Source organism: Trichechus manatus, unplaced genomic scaffold (assembly GCF_000243295.1).
Source record: "Trichechus manatus latirostris isolate Lorelei unplaced genomic scaffold, TriManLat1.0 scaffold00053, whole genome shotgun sequence".
Lineage (NCBI taxonomy): Eukaryota > Metazoa > Chordata > Mammalia > Sirenia > Trichechidae > Trichechus > Trichechus manatus.
In genome coordinates, this window is record NW_004443989.1 from 5,358,642 (window position 1) to 5,375,502 (window position 16,861).

At 43.2% G+C, this 16,861-nt stretch overlaps 1 protein-coding gene across 1 annotated transcript in view; it reads left to right on the forward strand.

Moving 5' to 3' along the window:
• Nucleotides 1–13,515: 13,515 nt before the first annotated feature.
• HSD17B2 (hydroxysteroid 17-beta dehydrogenase 2) overlaps nucleotides 13,516–16,861 on the forward strand; it is a 76,509-nt gene continuing 73,163 nt past the window's right edge. The window contains exon 1 of the mRNA XM_004377784.1: nucleotides 13,516–13,786. Coding sequence (XP_004377841.1) covers nucleotides 13,516–13,786 — 271 coding nt within the window. The remainder of the gene's footprint in view (nucleotides 13,787–16,861) is intronic.

Consider the following 16,861-nt stretch of genomic DNA (forward strand, 5'->3'; position numbering starts at 1 on the left):
ATTTGGGTGTGAGTCAAAGACCAAAGCCAAGAGGAGTCCAAAGCTATGCTGTGCCAGATGGATGAAGTTGCTGAGATACTAAAGGCTGTGGATAGAGTGAGTTTGCAAAATGTAAGCTGGGAAATAGGAGTTAGGGTTAGTTGTGAGCTGATGATTCTGCTGATTAGAGGGAGGAGAAGTTAAGGTCCATGGAACAATACGGGAGGGAGGAAGAAGGAAGAAGCTAAAAAGACAGTGAGAGAACTGAGAAAAGCTCAATAAAGCACCTACGAGCTCAGGAAAACTTCACAGTGTTGGTGGTAGAAGGAGGTAAAGGACTTTTAGTAAGTATAGTACAGACTTCAGTATGGATTATACCTCAACATAAAGTAAACGAAAATCCTCACAACTGGACCAATAAGCAACATCATGATAAAATGAGAAAAGATTGAAGTTGTTCAGGATTTCATTTTACTTGAATCCAAAATCAACGCCCATGGAAACATCAGTCAAGAAATCAAATGATGACCAAGTTACAGGGGTGAGGGCTGGGACCATGGTGTCAGGGGACATCTAGCTCAATTGGCATAACATAGTTTATAAACAAAATGTTCTACATCCTACTTTGGTGAGTAGCGTCTGGTGTCTTAAAAGCTTGAAATCAGCCATCTAAGATATGTTCACTTGTCCCATTCCTTCTGGAGCAAGGGAGAATGAAGAAAACCATAGGCACAAGGGAAAGATTAGTGCAAAGGACTAATGAACCACAACTAACACAAACTCCACCAGAATGAGTCCAGCACAACTAGATGGTGCCTGGCTACAATCACTGACTGCTCTGACAGGGATCACGATAGAGGGTACCAGAGAGAGCTGGAGAAAAATGTAAAACAAAATTCAAACTCACAAAATAAAGACCAGACTTACTGGCCTGATGGAGACTGGAGAAAGCCTGAGAGTATGGCCCCCTGGACACCCCTTTAACTCAGTACTGAAGTCACTCCTGAGGTTCACCCTTCAGCCAAAGATTAGATAGGCCTATAAAACAAACAATAGCACATGTAGTTCAACCATGTATACATGCAAGACTAAATGGACAAACACCAGCCCAGAGACAAGGATGAGAAGGCAGGAGAGGACAGGAAAGCTGGATGAATGGAAATGGAGAACCCAAGGTGGAGAAGGGGAGGGCGTTGACATGTTGTGGAGCTGGCAACCAATGTCAGAAAGCAATTTGTATATTAATTGTTTGATGAGAAACTAATTTGCTCTGTCAATTTTCACCTAAAGCACAATAAAAGACAGAAAGAAAGAAGTCAAACAATGCATTGCATTGGGCAAATCTGCTGCAAAAGATCTCTTTAAAGTGCTCAAAAGCAAAGATGTCACTTTGAGGACTAAGGTGCGCCTGACCCAAGCCATGATATTTTCAATCGCCTCATACGCCCATGAAAGCTGGACAATGAATAAGGAAGACAGAAGTAGAATTGATGCCTTTGAATTTTGGGGTTGGTGAAGAATACTGAATATACCATAGACTGCCAGAAGAATGAACAAATCTGTCTTGGAAGAAGTACAGCCATAATGCTCCTTCGAAGCAAGGACAGTGAGACTTCTTCCCACTTACTTTGGACATGTTATCAGGAAGGTCCAATCGCTGGAGAACGACTTCATGCTTGGTAAAGCAGAGGGTTAGCAAAAAAGAGAAGGACCCTCAATGACATGAATTGACAAAGTGGCTGCAACAACGGGCTCAAACATAGCAAAGATCGTGAGGATGACGCAGAACTAGACATTTCATTCTGTTACACACAGGGTTGCTATGAGTCGGAATCAACTCGAGGGCATCTAACAACAAGAACAACAGTTCCCTTTATTGTTATACGTACTTTGGTGATGTAAATATCTCCTTAATCCCTTCCATCTCTTCCATCCCAACTCCCAGCCACTAACGGGAAGAGGGACTTCAAGAGTTTACTGCTATTAATTTTGTTTTGCAAACAGGGAGAGAGAGAAAGAGTTTCATATTGAAGTCAGAATAGTAGAGAGAAGCGGTGGTTGACAAGAAGCAGAAGGAACCATGAGAAAGAATGTAGGTTTCTCGGCACTTGAAGAAATCTTGGCAAGTCTTTGACTTTCCCAGACCATGGGATTAGGAACTAGAGCCAATCTTATCTGGCTGGGTCCCAATAGCCAGGTGAGTCCCAGCTGACCACTGGATTATAATGCCATAAAATATGATTGTACTACGTACCCCACTTTGTAACCTGCTCTCCTTGCTTAAAAATATTGCAAACATTTTCTCAAGTCATTAAATATTCTTCAACAGCATGATTTTTAATGGCTGCATAGCAGTCCATCAAATGGAAGCACCGCAATTTATATAACAAATCCTTTATGGTTAGCCATTTAGGGAGTTTCTACGTTTTACATATGAAAAATAAGACTGAAACGAACAACTCTGTCTATAAATCACTGCGCACATCTTTGATTATTTTCAAATGGGCTCATTTTAAATAATCATGAACAATTTTGTGATGGCAATTTCTGTTCATTGTTTTCTTTACGAACTAAAACTTTTCCTTCAGGCAAAAAAAAAAAAAAATGGTGAAGTTGTTTCTGGAACATCTGGCTTATGGTGTAATTGGTATTCAGCTGTGCTCCCCAATTTTGAAATGTGTTCTTTCTAATAGACTCATCTTAGACTTAATCTCCCTTCTGGAGATACAGATGCAAATGTGTTTTCTTCTGTGAGACTTCGGCTTGGGAGCCATGACTACAGGAGAGAAGCAATGACAAAATTGTGCACTAGTTGCCTTCGACTTCTGCTTCTTACTTTGTTACGACCTAAAGAAAGGACAGACACTGAAAGGATTACACTGCGGATGATTGGTTGGGGCCTGTTACGGACTGAATTGTGTCCTCCCAAAATATGTGTCCAAACACAAACAACAACAGCATACCTGTGGATGTAATCCCATTAGGGAATAGGGCTTATTTGTTACGTTAATGAGGCTGTAATCAGTGTAAACTGTGTCTTAAGCCAATCATTTCTGAGCAGAATATTCACAGAAGCAAGGAAGCAAAAAGCGGGAAAGATTGATGCCAAGTGGAGATCATTAAGAAACCCAGGAAGAGGCTGAAGAGGCTGAAGAGGCTGAAGAGGCTAAAGAGGCAAAGATTTTCTCTCAGAGTGGATGGAGCGAGCCTTCCTCTAGAGCCAGGACACTGAATTTAGACTTTTTGCCCCCAGAACTGTGAGAAATTAAATTGCTGTTTGCTAAAGCCACCTGCTTGCGGTGTTTCTGTTGTAGCAGCACCAAGAAACTAAGACAGGGCCAAAAAGATTCTTGGGATAATGGATGTCACTGAGAACTAGGATATGCCTGGCCATTTACATAGATTATCCCTATAACCACTGAGGTTTAATATTATTATCCCCACTCCCAGTGAGCAGACTGTGGCTCAGAGAAGGCAGGTTACACAGTCAGTTTTGTAGCAGAGCTGGAATCCTAATTCAGGTTGGTGGGACTCAAATTTGCTGTTGTGTGTTAGCGAGGCTCCCATATTTTTTGAAATTTGAATGATGGTAAGATTTCAAATCAAAATTTGAGAGATGTGTAAGCTTGCCAACTTCTCATTTTGCCGTGAAAGCGCACTCAAAAGCAGCAACAACAAAACTGATTTCCTCTCACCACTATCTCATAAACGAAAAAATATTTTAACGTCAAAAAGAGGAGGAAGGCTATCATCGCCAAAGATAAACCTTTAAATTAAGTGAATTTGATCTCATTAAAATTCAGTACATATTGAATATACCACAGACTGCCAGAAGAATGAACAAATCTGTCTTGGAAGAAGTACAGCCAGAATGCTCCTTAGAAGTGAGGATGTCGAGACTTCGTCTCACTTACTTTGGACATGTTATCAGGAGGGACTAGTCCCTGGAGAAGGACATCATACTTGGTAAAGTAAAGGGTCAGCAAAAAAGAGGAAGCTCCTCAATGAAATGGACTGACACAGTGGCTGCAACAATGGGCTCAAACATAGCAACGATTGTGAGGATGGCACAGGACCGTGCAGTGTTTCGTTCTGCTGTGCATCGGGTTGCTATGAGTCGGAACTGACTTGATGGCACCTAACAACAACAAGTTCTTAGGGGCGAGGAAAAAAATTGGGAATGGATAGTGGAGATGGTTGCACAAATTGGTGAATGTAATTAATGTCACTGAATAATTGAAATGGCAAGTGTTTTGTTACATATATTACCACAAAAAAAAAAAAAAAGAAAGAAAAAGAAAAAGAAAAAACACTTCAGTACATTGTTCAGCTTCCAGTAGAAGTCTGTCGCACACACTAGCCTTGTCTCAGTGGTGCTGTGGGAGATGGTGGGACAGGGCACCTCGGGCAAGTGTGGCCTGTCCCAATTCATCCTGGTGCTGGGGTCAGCATGGCAGCAGTTCTGTTGTGTGAAGAAAAGGCTCTGAGCTGAGTCCTAGGCAGCTACTGAAGCTAATCTCTGATATTCAAGAGAAAGTGTGAGTTGCTGGTAAGAGCCAGACCTCAGTGGACCTGCAGGCAGCGGTAAGAAATGCTTTACAAATACAAATTCCCCAAACCCTCAGAGATAATTGTAGAGAGTTCCGTGTGGGGCATTAGGATTTTAGCCTTATGACAGAGAAGGGGGATGGAAGAAAGCAAAAGACTTGGGAATATTCAGGTAAGAAGTTGTTAGGTGCTGTTGAGTCAACTCCGACTCATAGTGAATTTACGGATAACGGAGCGAAATGTTGCCCAGTCCCGCACCATCTTCAGGACTGCTGCTATGTTTGAATCCATTGTTTGGCTATCGTGTCAATCCATCTCACTGAGGGTTTCCCTTGTTTTCACTGATCCTCTACTTCACCAATCATGGTTATATGTCTACATGTATATAAAGACAAAATTACCACCAGGGTTGTAAAGGAATACTTAAATCTTTTTTAAAAGATTATGAACCACCTTGGCAGGAACAGAACTACCTCTGTAATCTGTGCTTAAACATATTTATTGAACTTAAAAGAAAGTATGGAAGGTGTGTGAGATTGCGTGTTTGTGTTTGTCTTTTCTACTCTTAGGCTGTAAGATTTCTGATGCTGTTACTGCCCCTTGCTGGGGTCAGTGGTAAGAGACGGTTGGGATGGACCCAGGAACAAGGGCAGAGATAAAAATATCCGGATTTAGCATGTGGCTTCCTGTCCATAGAATCCATAACTTGCTCCCTAAGTTTCATAAGTGTGAAATTCTATGAGTTGTTTTAAGAGCAGGGATCTTTACTTTCTCATACTTTACACCTTGACTCCTAAATGGCAGTGGTGTAACCCACATTCTCAATTGGTATAACTGGAAAGGGGTCCCTGGGTGACGTAAATCATTAACACCCACTCAGCTGTTAACCAAAATGTTGGAGGTTCGAGTCCACCCAGATGTGCCTTGAAAGAAAGGCCTGGAGATCTACTTCTGAGAAATCAGCCATTGAAAACCCTGTGGAGCACAGTTTTACTCTGACACACACGGGGTCACCATGAATCAGAATTGACTTGATAGCAACTGGAAAAAAAACTGAAAAATGAGGACAGCATAGAAAATTTCTCATTAAGTTAAATTTGTTCAGTGTAAGGGACTGCACTTTATTCTAAGACTATGTCCATTTTTTAACATTAAAATTTCTTTTTGTTGGTAGTTAATTTTTTTTATACATTCTCACTTGGCAAAATAAAAATTTGGGAACTCAATGCGTATCTCTTTCATTTTTAATTTTACTGGCCTATGAAATGCTCTAGTTGGGAACTACTGATCTCGGCGATTTCATTATTTAGTTACAGTCCCAGGAAACTATCAGCCAGAATCACATCAGATATTTCCAACAAGAATGCAAAGTAAGAGTTTTGCAGCCTAGAAATTAAAAAAACAAAATGGTACAAAACTTTAAGATAAGATCCCTTCCTCTATGACACCTTCCTCTACAACGGATCTTATAGACAAACACTCTTGGTGTCATGGCCATGCTCGTGCAGGAATTACTCTGTGAGAAATGCTTCTCTGCTCTGAAAGCCCCGCACCCCCAATTTTCGCTTTTTACAAAAAGGGAAAGAAAAAGTCTTCTTAAAACTATAGGCTGGTGGTAAATTTGACTCCAATTGTGAGTCTTAAAAAAAAGATGGTTTGGATCTTCTTAGAAAAGGAATTGACAGTCACTAGGAATTAACATGACTGATCAAGAAAAAAACATGTCAGACTGGCCTGCTTCCCCATTTAGAATTACTATGTTGTTGTTAGCTGCCGGCCCCTGAGCCGTGGAGAACTCACGCACAATGGAATGAAACACTGCCCTATTCCCATGACTGGTTGAGGACTGGACTGTTGGGATCTATAGGGTTTTCACCGACTGACTTTCAGAAGTAGATCACGAGACCTTTCTTCCTAGTTCATCTTAGGCTGGAAGCTCCATTGAAGCCTGTTAAGCATCATAGCAACAGGTAAGCCTCCAATGAGAGACAGGTGGTGGCTGTGCTGAGGTGAATTGGCCAGAAATCAAACCCAGTTCTCCTGCATGGCAGGTGAGAACTCTACCATTGAACCACCAATGCCTCTCAGAATTTCTGTACAGAATGAGTAAATACACTGAATTTGGATTTCAACAAGCAACTTTTGATATCATTAGCAAGATAAATAAATGTCAGATGATTAACATCAACTTCAAAAGAAGTTTCTAGTGATACGTTTATCACAGCAACATTGTAATTGTCTGTTTACTGGCCTGTTTGCCTGACTAGAATTTAAGTTCTGTTAGGGCAGGAACCACATCTATTTTATTCATTGCTGTATTCTCAGTACCAAGAACACTGTTTGGCACATAGTGGGAACTCTATAAGCATTCACTGAACGAATGAATGAATGTTTTATTAAAGTCTTACTTAAACACTTAGACAAAGCTACAGGAGACACAGAGATCCCTGGGTGGTGGAAATGGTTAAGCACTCAACTACCAGCTGAAAGGTTGATGGCCTGAACCCACCCAGAGGTGCCTTGGAAGAGAGGCCTGGTGATCTGCTTCTAAAATGTCACAGCCTTGAAAACCCTACGGAGCACAGTTCTACTCTATACATGGGCTCACCATGAGTCAGCACTGACTCAATGGCAACAAATAACAACAACAATGGAAGATACACTTCTTAGATTTCTCTATGATGCAATGCTGGGAGGATTAGAACACTGGACTTAATGATAAAAATATGAAAGGGGTTTCCACTTTGATACAAATAAAATATATTACAAGGATAGCATGTCACTTTGTTTACCTGTTGCTACTCTACTTACTTATTTATTCAGCCATTTTTTAGATCAGTCTGGATCATGGATGTTTATTTATATTTTGAGCTCTTTTCCCCACAACAAAGAAGTAAAAATAACATAGAAACTCCTACAAAAATTGGAATTTTGTTTGGTTGCAAGTACCACGGGGGTCAACACTGGGGTATAAGTGTCAAAAAAGCCGATGACCCTTTGGACACATGAGTAAAAACATAGCTTCAAAAATAGGAAAGGCAAAGGTGATAATCTTGCTCTATTCTACACTATTTGGAATGTACGGACAATATCGGGCCCACCCTTTCAGGGGGGATGGAAGTAATTGGATCCCATTCTAAGAAGAGTCAGCCTGCTAAGGATCCTTGAAACCCTGTATGTTAAGTGAGATCTGACCTATTTGAAATTAATGATAATTGTGACCTTTAGACATCCTCACCCCGCAGCACTTCAATGACAGAAAACAGACTTGATCCAGCCCCAACTTCTGGTCGTCTTCTCGTGGTCTCTTCCTCCCTCCCCACTACCCCGACCCCCACCCCCTCACCACTGCTGCACTGGGTGAGAGAATGAGATATATAATATGTATTTGCACAACTTATTAAGCTCAGTCACCGTCCAATAAACATGCTTGAAAATTACAACACCTGTTATCAACGAGACCACACAATGACCCTGGGATTATCTGCTATGACCTGTACTGCCTGTCCGTATCTTGAAGTTTGGGTCACTGTGACATGGTCATTCTCTGCTTGGCTAATCACACCACCACTCCGCTACATTCACCATAATAAAAGTGTTCTTCTCTTGGGGGAAATGGGGAGGTATTTCTTAAGGGGTATTGAGTTTCTGTTAAGGGTGATGAAAAAATTTGGAAATAGGTAGTGGTGATGGTTGCACAATATGGTGACTGTAATTAAGGGTACTAAATTGTACGCACGAAAACGCCTGAAATGGCAAATGTTTTGTTATATATATATATTTCATTACAATGAAATTTTTTTAAAAATGATTGAGCACTTAAAACTGTGCCTGCTTCTTACTGGACCTATTGAGGCTAGAGGAGTCCCCGAGACTATGGCCCAGAGTTACTCTTCAAACCATGAATTGAAACTGTCCCCTGAAGTTACCTTTAAACTAAGTAACAGTTTAGCCCAAAGAGTAAAGATCATCACCCTTGAGAATTGCATTACTTTAAAAATATGTATATGTCTATTTAAGATCAAAGGGTGAACAGCTATTTCATAGATGAGAAGGTTGAGGGGCAGGGAGATTAAGTAAATGGAAATGAAACAACTGGAACAGAAATAAAGAGAATGAAGAACATAACTAATGTCACTGATCATTATGTCTAGAAACTCTGGAATGGGAGCAGGTTTGCTGTGTATAGTTTCACTAAAAAAAAAAAAAAAGTGTGTTTTAGGCACTTAGCACCAGATAAGCCATATCCTACGTTTACATCAGGAGGATATCACTTTGGACAAATCTGCTGCAAAAGCCCTCTTTAAAGTGTTGAAAAGCAAGGATGTTACTTTGAGGACTAGGGTGCACCCTACCCAAGCTATGGTATTTTCAATCTCCTCATATGCATATGAAACCTGGACAATGAACAAGGAAGACCAAAGAAGAATTCATGCCTCTGAATTATGGTGTTGGCGAAGAATATTGAATATACCATGGACTGCCAGAAGAACTAACAAATCTGCCTTGGAATAAATATAGCCAGAATGCTCCTTAGAAGCAAGGTTGGAGAGATTTTGTCTCAAGTACTTTGGGCATGTTATCAGGAGGGACCAGTTCCTGAGGACATCATGTTTGGTAAAGTAGAGGGTCAACAAAAAAGAGGAAGACCCTCGATGAGATGGATTGACACAGTGGATGCAACAATGGGCGCAAGCATAGCAATGATAGTGAGGATGGTGCAGGACCGGGCAGTGTTTCGTTCTGTTGTACACAGGATTGCTATGAGTCAGAACCGACTTGACGGCACCTAACAACAACAAAAACAACAACAGCATATCAAGAGGAATTGAGAGAACAGGGCCCATCAGCCTGGAGAAAGTAAGACATAATGGCCATCTTCAAATATCTGAAGGAAATAGGGACTAGATGTGCTCTGCGTAACTCCAAGTGGGAAAGGAAAGACAATCACCAAGATCTCAGCTAAGCCTAGAGAGTAACTTCTAACACCCAGTTGTCTTGAACCAGAAAGTCTACATCGAGAGGCAGTGAAGTGTTCAGGCAATAGGCAAAATGGCCACTTGGTGTGGATATTACAGAGAGAATTCCTGTTTTAGATGTGAGGTGACTGCTTCAAATTCTCTTCTAAACTCAGGAGACACCGATTCTAAGAAAGGGCACATTCTAGGATTCTCAACAATTTATTTTCCCCAGGTTGGGAAACCCTCTCTTTTGGATAAGATATCTTGTCTTCACTCTCACTCATCTGTCTATTTGTCATACTGTGGTGGCTTGCATGTTGCTAGGATGCTGGAAGTTATGCAACAGGTATTTCAAATACCAGCAGGATCACTCATCACGGACAGGTTTCAGTGGAGCTTTCAGACTAAGAGAGATTGGTGGCCTACTTCCAAAAATTAGCTTATGAAAACCCTATGGATCACAACAGAATATTGTCCAATATAGTGCTGGAGATTAGCTTCCTAGGTTGGAAGTCACTCAAAACACACAGTGGACACAACAGTGGACTTGAGTATACCAATGATCATGAAGATGGTGGAGGACCAGCCAGTGTTTCATTCTGTTGTACATAGGGTCACTATTATGACTCAACGGCACCTAACAACAACCTTGGAAAGCTGAGAGCAAGCCTGCCAGAAATGGGATGTTAGCCAAGCAAGGATGGCCTCAAGGATAGCTCTAGTACGAAAGGATGGAGACGAACAGGGAGACACACTTAGCTCAATCAGAGGAAGTCCTCATTCACAGGTGGAGCTGCTTTTGGGTGGACTAGGACATTGATATCCTTCAATCCAAGGAATTAGGACATCAAGTCTCAGATGGGTTGAACTAGTTCTCATCTGGAAACCCTACAGTTCCTTGTCGGTATCCCCCATTTGGTAAAAGCCTTCCTTTCCACCACCATCCACCCCTACTAGTCACTGCTGTTGTGGGAGATACCCATAGGAGACCTAGGCTATTAGCTAGGCAAGATCAGGAACTGAGTCCATATTATTTGCTGCTGAACTCTCCCCTGCCACATGGAAAGCACTCGATAAAGACTTGTTCCCTCATTTACCATTCAACAAACATTCATTCAGTATGTGCAATGTGCAAGGCACTAGGCTAGGCGTTTGGTGCACAATGGGGAAAAAAATCCAACATGGATGTGATCCCTGTTCCCATGAAGCTCATGATCTAATAGGGGAGACAAGAAATTTTTTAAAAACTAAATGAATTAAGTACATAATTATGAATTGAGCTAAGTACAATGAAGGGGATGAATAAGGTGGTGATAGAAGATAGGCTGGGTAGTGAGGGAAGTCCTCTCTGAGCAGGTGACATTTAAGCAGATGTGTGGAGGACAAGAAGAGGACATGAAGAACTGCATGAAGAAATGGACGAGTGAGATGGAGCTTGGCAAGAACCTTTTCCTCTGCCTGTGGGCCAAGGGCGAGAAGGGACAGTGAGTGTCCTGACAATGAGAAAAGCAGCCGCCATCACTGAGTACCCGTTAGCGCCAGGCACAATACAGGAATGATGCCGTTCAATTTTCCAAACAACCCTAGGAAGCAGGATTCGCTCCCCCATTTTTACAGAGGAGAAAACCGAGGCTCAGGAGGGGCAGACCACAGCTAGTAAATGGCAGAGCCCAAATTCAATTCATCGGTTCATGAGACTTATGTTCTTAATATTGTGCACCTCCCTCCATATCAGGGAGCATCCTTACCTGAACTTTCACATACCGCAGCTTTTGCTTAAGACTTTTGCCCTCTCCTTGGGAGCCCCTGGGCTGAGCAAGTATAGACAGTACAGAACTAGCTGGAAAGCCATGTGGTCTGCCCCAGGAGAGGAGTAGTGTCATCGCAGGCGGCGTGCTCCAGGCAGGAGGCCCACGTGGCTGTGTTAGGCCTGGCCACAACGTGGGCCAGCACTGCTCAGAAAAGAACCGCAGCAAGTCTGCACCCCCGCCTGGCCAGCCAGTGGGTACCTGAGCAAGCCTGACAGAATCCTCCAGCTGACAGGGGAAGGGAGGGCGCGTGTGGAGGGAAGGAGAAAGATCTGGGGCGGGGAGGGGGGAGCTAGGGAATTCTGGATCCTCACCCCTAACTTCCTGGCATGGATCCAGCAATATCTTCCTATTCAGGCGTCCATGGGGCTGGGAGGGTGGACAGAGGTGCCATCACCCCACATGCGACCCTCCTAACCATCTCGTCATCCTCACAGCCTCACAGTGTGGTTCTCTCTGCTACCCACCTGGTCTCCCCTGGGTCCTGAGGCAGCACCTCAAGGATCTACCTGAGACAGGCTGATCTGAGGCCAGAAGCTGGTTTCTGACTCCCGTCTAAGGCACTGTTGTTCTTGGTTGCCGACGGGTCGATTCTGACTCATGGGGCCCCATGTGTTCCAGAGTAGAACTGCTCTGTAGGGTTTTCTTGGCTGCGGTGTAGTGGTTAAGAGTTACGGCTGCTAACCGAAAGGTCGGCAGTTCGAATCCACCAGGTGTTCCTTGGAAACCCTATGGGGCAGTTCTACTCTGCCCTATAGGGTCACTATGAGTTAGAATCAACTCGACGGCAGTGGGTTTGGGTTTGGTTTTGGTTAATCTTTCCAGAAACAGATCGCCAGGCCTTTTCCTCCACAATACCGCTGGGTAGGTTCAAACTGCCAACCTTTAGGTTAGCAGTCAAGTGCAAACTTTTTGTGTCACCCAGGGACCCTGTCTAAGGCTCTACAGACCTTCTTACATGACATACTGCTGGGTCCATTTCCTCCCAGGCCCTAACTCCCCCATACTCTTCCATAACTTGAGAGCCTCACCCTCGCCTCCTGCCTGCTCCTTACCACTTGTTAACTTCAGCAAGTATTTTGGGACAAGTCTATATTCCGCCTGGCACTTTATTTTATACTACCTCCTATTGTTCTTTATTCCTCCCCTGTTTAAAAAATGATCACCGCCAGCATTTAGCAAGCTCCTTCTAGCGTGCCAGGCAGGACGTGCTAAGTGCCTTCCTTTGGTGCTTCGATTATTATTTTACAGTTAAGGGAAGGGAGGCCTAGAGAGATGAAGTTGCCCACCTATGATGACATAGTAAGTGGGGGAGATGAGATTTGATTTCAGAACAGGTCATACGGCCTCAGTGAGAATTTTCTTATCTCTCCAGCTATGCCTATGCCCAGCCTTTATAAGATTCTGCATCCTTTACACACAGGCGCTGAACACATCCCTTGTCACACAGTAAGTAGCAATAGATATTGGCCGTTATTAATTATCGTTGTTGTTCTCTCTACCGGGGTTATCGCTCCTCTGGCAAGACCAAAGCACTTCCCATCTGGAATGTCTCCCTCTAGCTGCATGCTGCTTCTCTACCTAACACTTCAGGCTGGCTTAGATGGAGAGATACAGGAGTCCACGGACATGGACATAATCAGTGATGCCTCCCCCTTCCAAAGTCCATCATCCAAACCCCACAGGTCACCTGGCCACCTGGCTTTACACACGCACACACACACACACACATACACACACACACACACTCCTGAGCCATAAGCTCATTCAGCAGACACACCACAGGCTGGTAAAGCAGAAGAGAAGGGCTTTCCTGGGAGCTAGGGCTTTTGCTATTTACAGATCGAATTCTGTCAGTTATTATCCAAGTGATGTTGTCTCTCCAGAGGTGGAGCTGTCATTTAATAAACAGTATGTGTGTTTGTGTTTGAGTATGTGCATGTGTTATACGTGCAGGGGTTATGTGTGGGGGGTGGAGGGAACAGTCAGAGAGGAAGTGCCCTGGTATTTATAACTGATTGCAAACCAGTTTAAACTACCCACTGGGAATACGTGCCTATATGAGTACGCTTAATCCCTGCTCATTCGAAGAGTGCCGGGCTGTTCTCTGCCCCTCCCTTCTTGCCTCTCCATTCATATAACTCAGGCCCCTTCTGGCCAGCCTTTGCCCACTGGACTGGCTCGTCCTGAGCACGTGGAGGTGCAGTCGGTGGCTGAGAATGAGCACTTTCTTCTCTGAGATAGCAGCGTGGCTGTGCCTGGCTGTCACCACAGTGCTGGGGGGAATGCTTCTTTGCAAACTCAAGAATAGCCCGGGGCAGGTGGGAAGCAGGGCCATCTGCCTGATGGGCCTCTGGGGAGGCATTTGCCTGCTCAGCTTGTCCCTGTACTGGGGCTTGGCTGTCTTCTCTTTGTCCTGTTCTCTCACTTATGCATACTTATCTGGCCAAGAGATGTTACTCGTGGATCAGAAGGCAGTCCTGATCACAGGTAAGCGGACGGCACTGCAAGTCTTAACGGGGGCAGAATCTGGCACTTGGGTTTGCCTTAGCGGGATTTTGTCAAAGGGGGCTTAAATATCAAATGCGGGGCATGGTGTGCATGGAAGCACACACCCAAGTGATTTTCCTGGCATTGCTTAGGTTCATTTTCTCCAGGAGGTTCATGTGAACGGGCTGACGGTAAGAGTGGAGGGCATGATGAAATTTCCCTAAGCAATGATTTTGCTCATTTCCCAGGCATAAATATGAGTAAGTAAAACTGTGGTATTCTGTATGTTTCATTTTACCCAGGAAAGCCCTGTAGGTTTCTTCAGGCTTAAATATAATTTTGTTCTGAGATAAATTCTGGGCCGGGCTCTAGACCTGGGCTCTTATTCCCTAGCTGTGAGAGGAAGTTGCACAAAGCCAGGCTCTCCTTGTGCCTTGCTGTGTTTCTTGTATATCGCAGGCTCTCACTTGGGCTGGAAACTTTGCAGTTTGCTTCGCTGCTGGGGACAGCCTGGTGTCCTGTCTGAGCCCTTCCTCTCCGAGTCTATCATTGGACTTCTAGTGTTTGTTAATTGGGTCAAGCTGGCGGTGCTTCTGGAATCCAGTTGCTTGTTTGCTGGGCTGCCAAGTTTTCCCTTCTTTTGTGCTTTTTAGCTGCAAGTGTGAGGCCAGACTAAATTCCTTTGAGTTGTAAAACTGGTTTGCTTTGTTGTGAGGAGTTTGAGCTTGGGTAGACTTTAATTAGGATTACCTGGCCAAGGTATGGTCATTGACTGCAGAATTTTTGGCCGGGAGGTCGTCACCCCTGGCTGTGCGTTTCTGGGGTAAAGACAGACACGGGATGTGGATGGGGGCAAAGCAGGGTGTTTCAACAATACACGGAGAAATAGACTCTAAAGGGACTGTTTCTATTTTGCGTTTACTTTAACCCATTAACAAAAGCCTTTCTTGAAATAAAATGCAAGTTGACGCTTGTTAGGTTTTTTTTTGAAAGCTGTGGAAAACAAGCTTCCTTAATAATAATTAAAAAAAAAAACAAGAGAGTTCAAAGGTAGAAGATGCGGTCAATCATGGGATGTTTATCTCCGTGAACATCTGGCATCACCCAAATCCAGAAGACTGGCTGGGTTTTCCACTTTTTCAGTAGAATTGGTAGATGTCCCATGGGCTGGGTGCAATGCTGTGACAACAGTCTCCAACAGGGGTGGATTATCCGATAAGCAAGGTAAGCACAGGCTTGCTTGTGCTTACTTACCAATCTGTAGTGAACAATTTCACCTGGGTTTTCCCTGTGGTGTAATTGTTCACTATAGATTAGTAAATAAGCACAAGTAAACCCGTGCTTGTCTTGCTTACTGGGTCATCTGCCCCTGTCAGGAATTGTAAACTTGTAAAGAGGCTTTGATTCTGTAGGAAGATGCTGTGGGGTTGGGAGAGAGACAGATGCCAGCCATACCTAGAAGCAGAATCTTTGATGTGGTGGGAAAATGTGGAATTTTTCACTACAGATGATCTGGTAAGCAAGGTAAGCACTGTGCTTACCTTGCTTATTGGATAATCTGCCTCTGGTCTCAATTGTTCTGTTAGCTGTACATTAGCAAGCACTTGTGTCTTCAGGATAATTCCAGGCCAAATTTGCTTTTTTTGTGCCTTTTCCATTTGCATGAGAGAAGACAGAACTGTTAAGTGTGTTAAAAAAATAATAGTAATGTCGTGGTCGACACTATTGGGATGTGATCTCCTGGAGGTTCAAATATGCCTGGGAAATCAATTTCAGGGAGCAGCACTTCTAAGGTTAATAAATGGGAATGCTAAACCTTAGGATAAACCCAGGCAAATCTCAGGGTCACCTGGAGAAAATAGGAATACTTTCATACTTACTTGCCTCATCAGCATTGTTTACCCTTGGCTTTTAAAGATGAAGGCATGTGTAAATGTTCACAAAATACACACCCAAGTCAGAGTGAGCCCACAGCAGCCACTGAAATGTACTGAACTGTGTTTACTGTCACGTAAGATGACTGATTAATTAGGCAATTCAAGCGTAACGACTAATTCCTAACTGAAGTGCTTCACTCCTAGAAAACTTAGGTAACTCCGTATATTAAAGGGTGACTAAATGTCATTTTCAGGTTCTTTCTTGTTGTCACAAGGAATGCCATCAGTTCAATGGAATTCTACAGAAGGTTTCAAGGCCTTTGTACTAATGGAAAAATTTTGAATGAACTTGTTTGGTTAGACCAGAACTCATTAAACAAGAAACAACGTGGACTTGGAATAACCTTTGTTTCAAGTTGGCTTATGTTTATAAATTGGTGCACATTTTTTGGGGGGTAAGGGTGGGGGAAGTAATTTGGTCGAATATATCAAAATCCATAAATATTTCTTTACCCCAGATCAGCCCAAAGGACTAAGGGACCACATCTACCACAGCCTCCACCAGACCGAGTCCAGTACAGCCAGATGGTGCCTGGCTACCACCACTGACTGCTCGGACAGGGATCACAACAGAGGGTCCCAGACAGAGCTGGAGAAAAATATAGAACAAAATTCTAACTCACAAAAAAAGACCAGACTTATTGGCTTGACAGAGACTGGAGAAACCCTGAGAGTATGGCCCCCGGAAACCCTTTTAGCTCAGTAATGAAGTCACTCCCAAGGCTCACCCTTCAGCCAAAGATTAGGCCCATAAAACAAAATGAGACTAATGGGGCACAACAGCCCAGGATAAGGACTAGAAGGCAAGAGGGGACGGGAAAGCTGGTAATAGGGAACCCAAGGTTGAGAAGGGACAGTGCTGACATGTCGTGGCGTTGTTAACCATTGTCATAAAACAATATGTGTACTAACAGTTTAATGAGAAACTATTTGTTCTGTAAACCTTCATCTAAAGTACAGTAAAAAAAAAAAAAAAAAGACTTCATCTAAAGTACAATAAAAAAAAGAATGATGTCAAAAAGAAAAAATATTTCTTTACCCAGTAATTCTAGTTCTGGAAATGTCTCTTAAAGATATAATCTAAAATATGGAAAAAGTAAGAGGGAGTGGCATGCAAAACAAAATGGCATATTCTCAA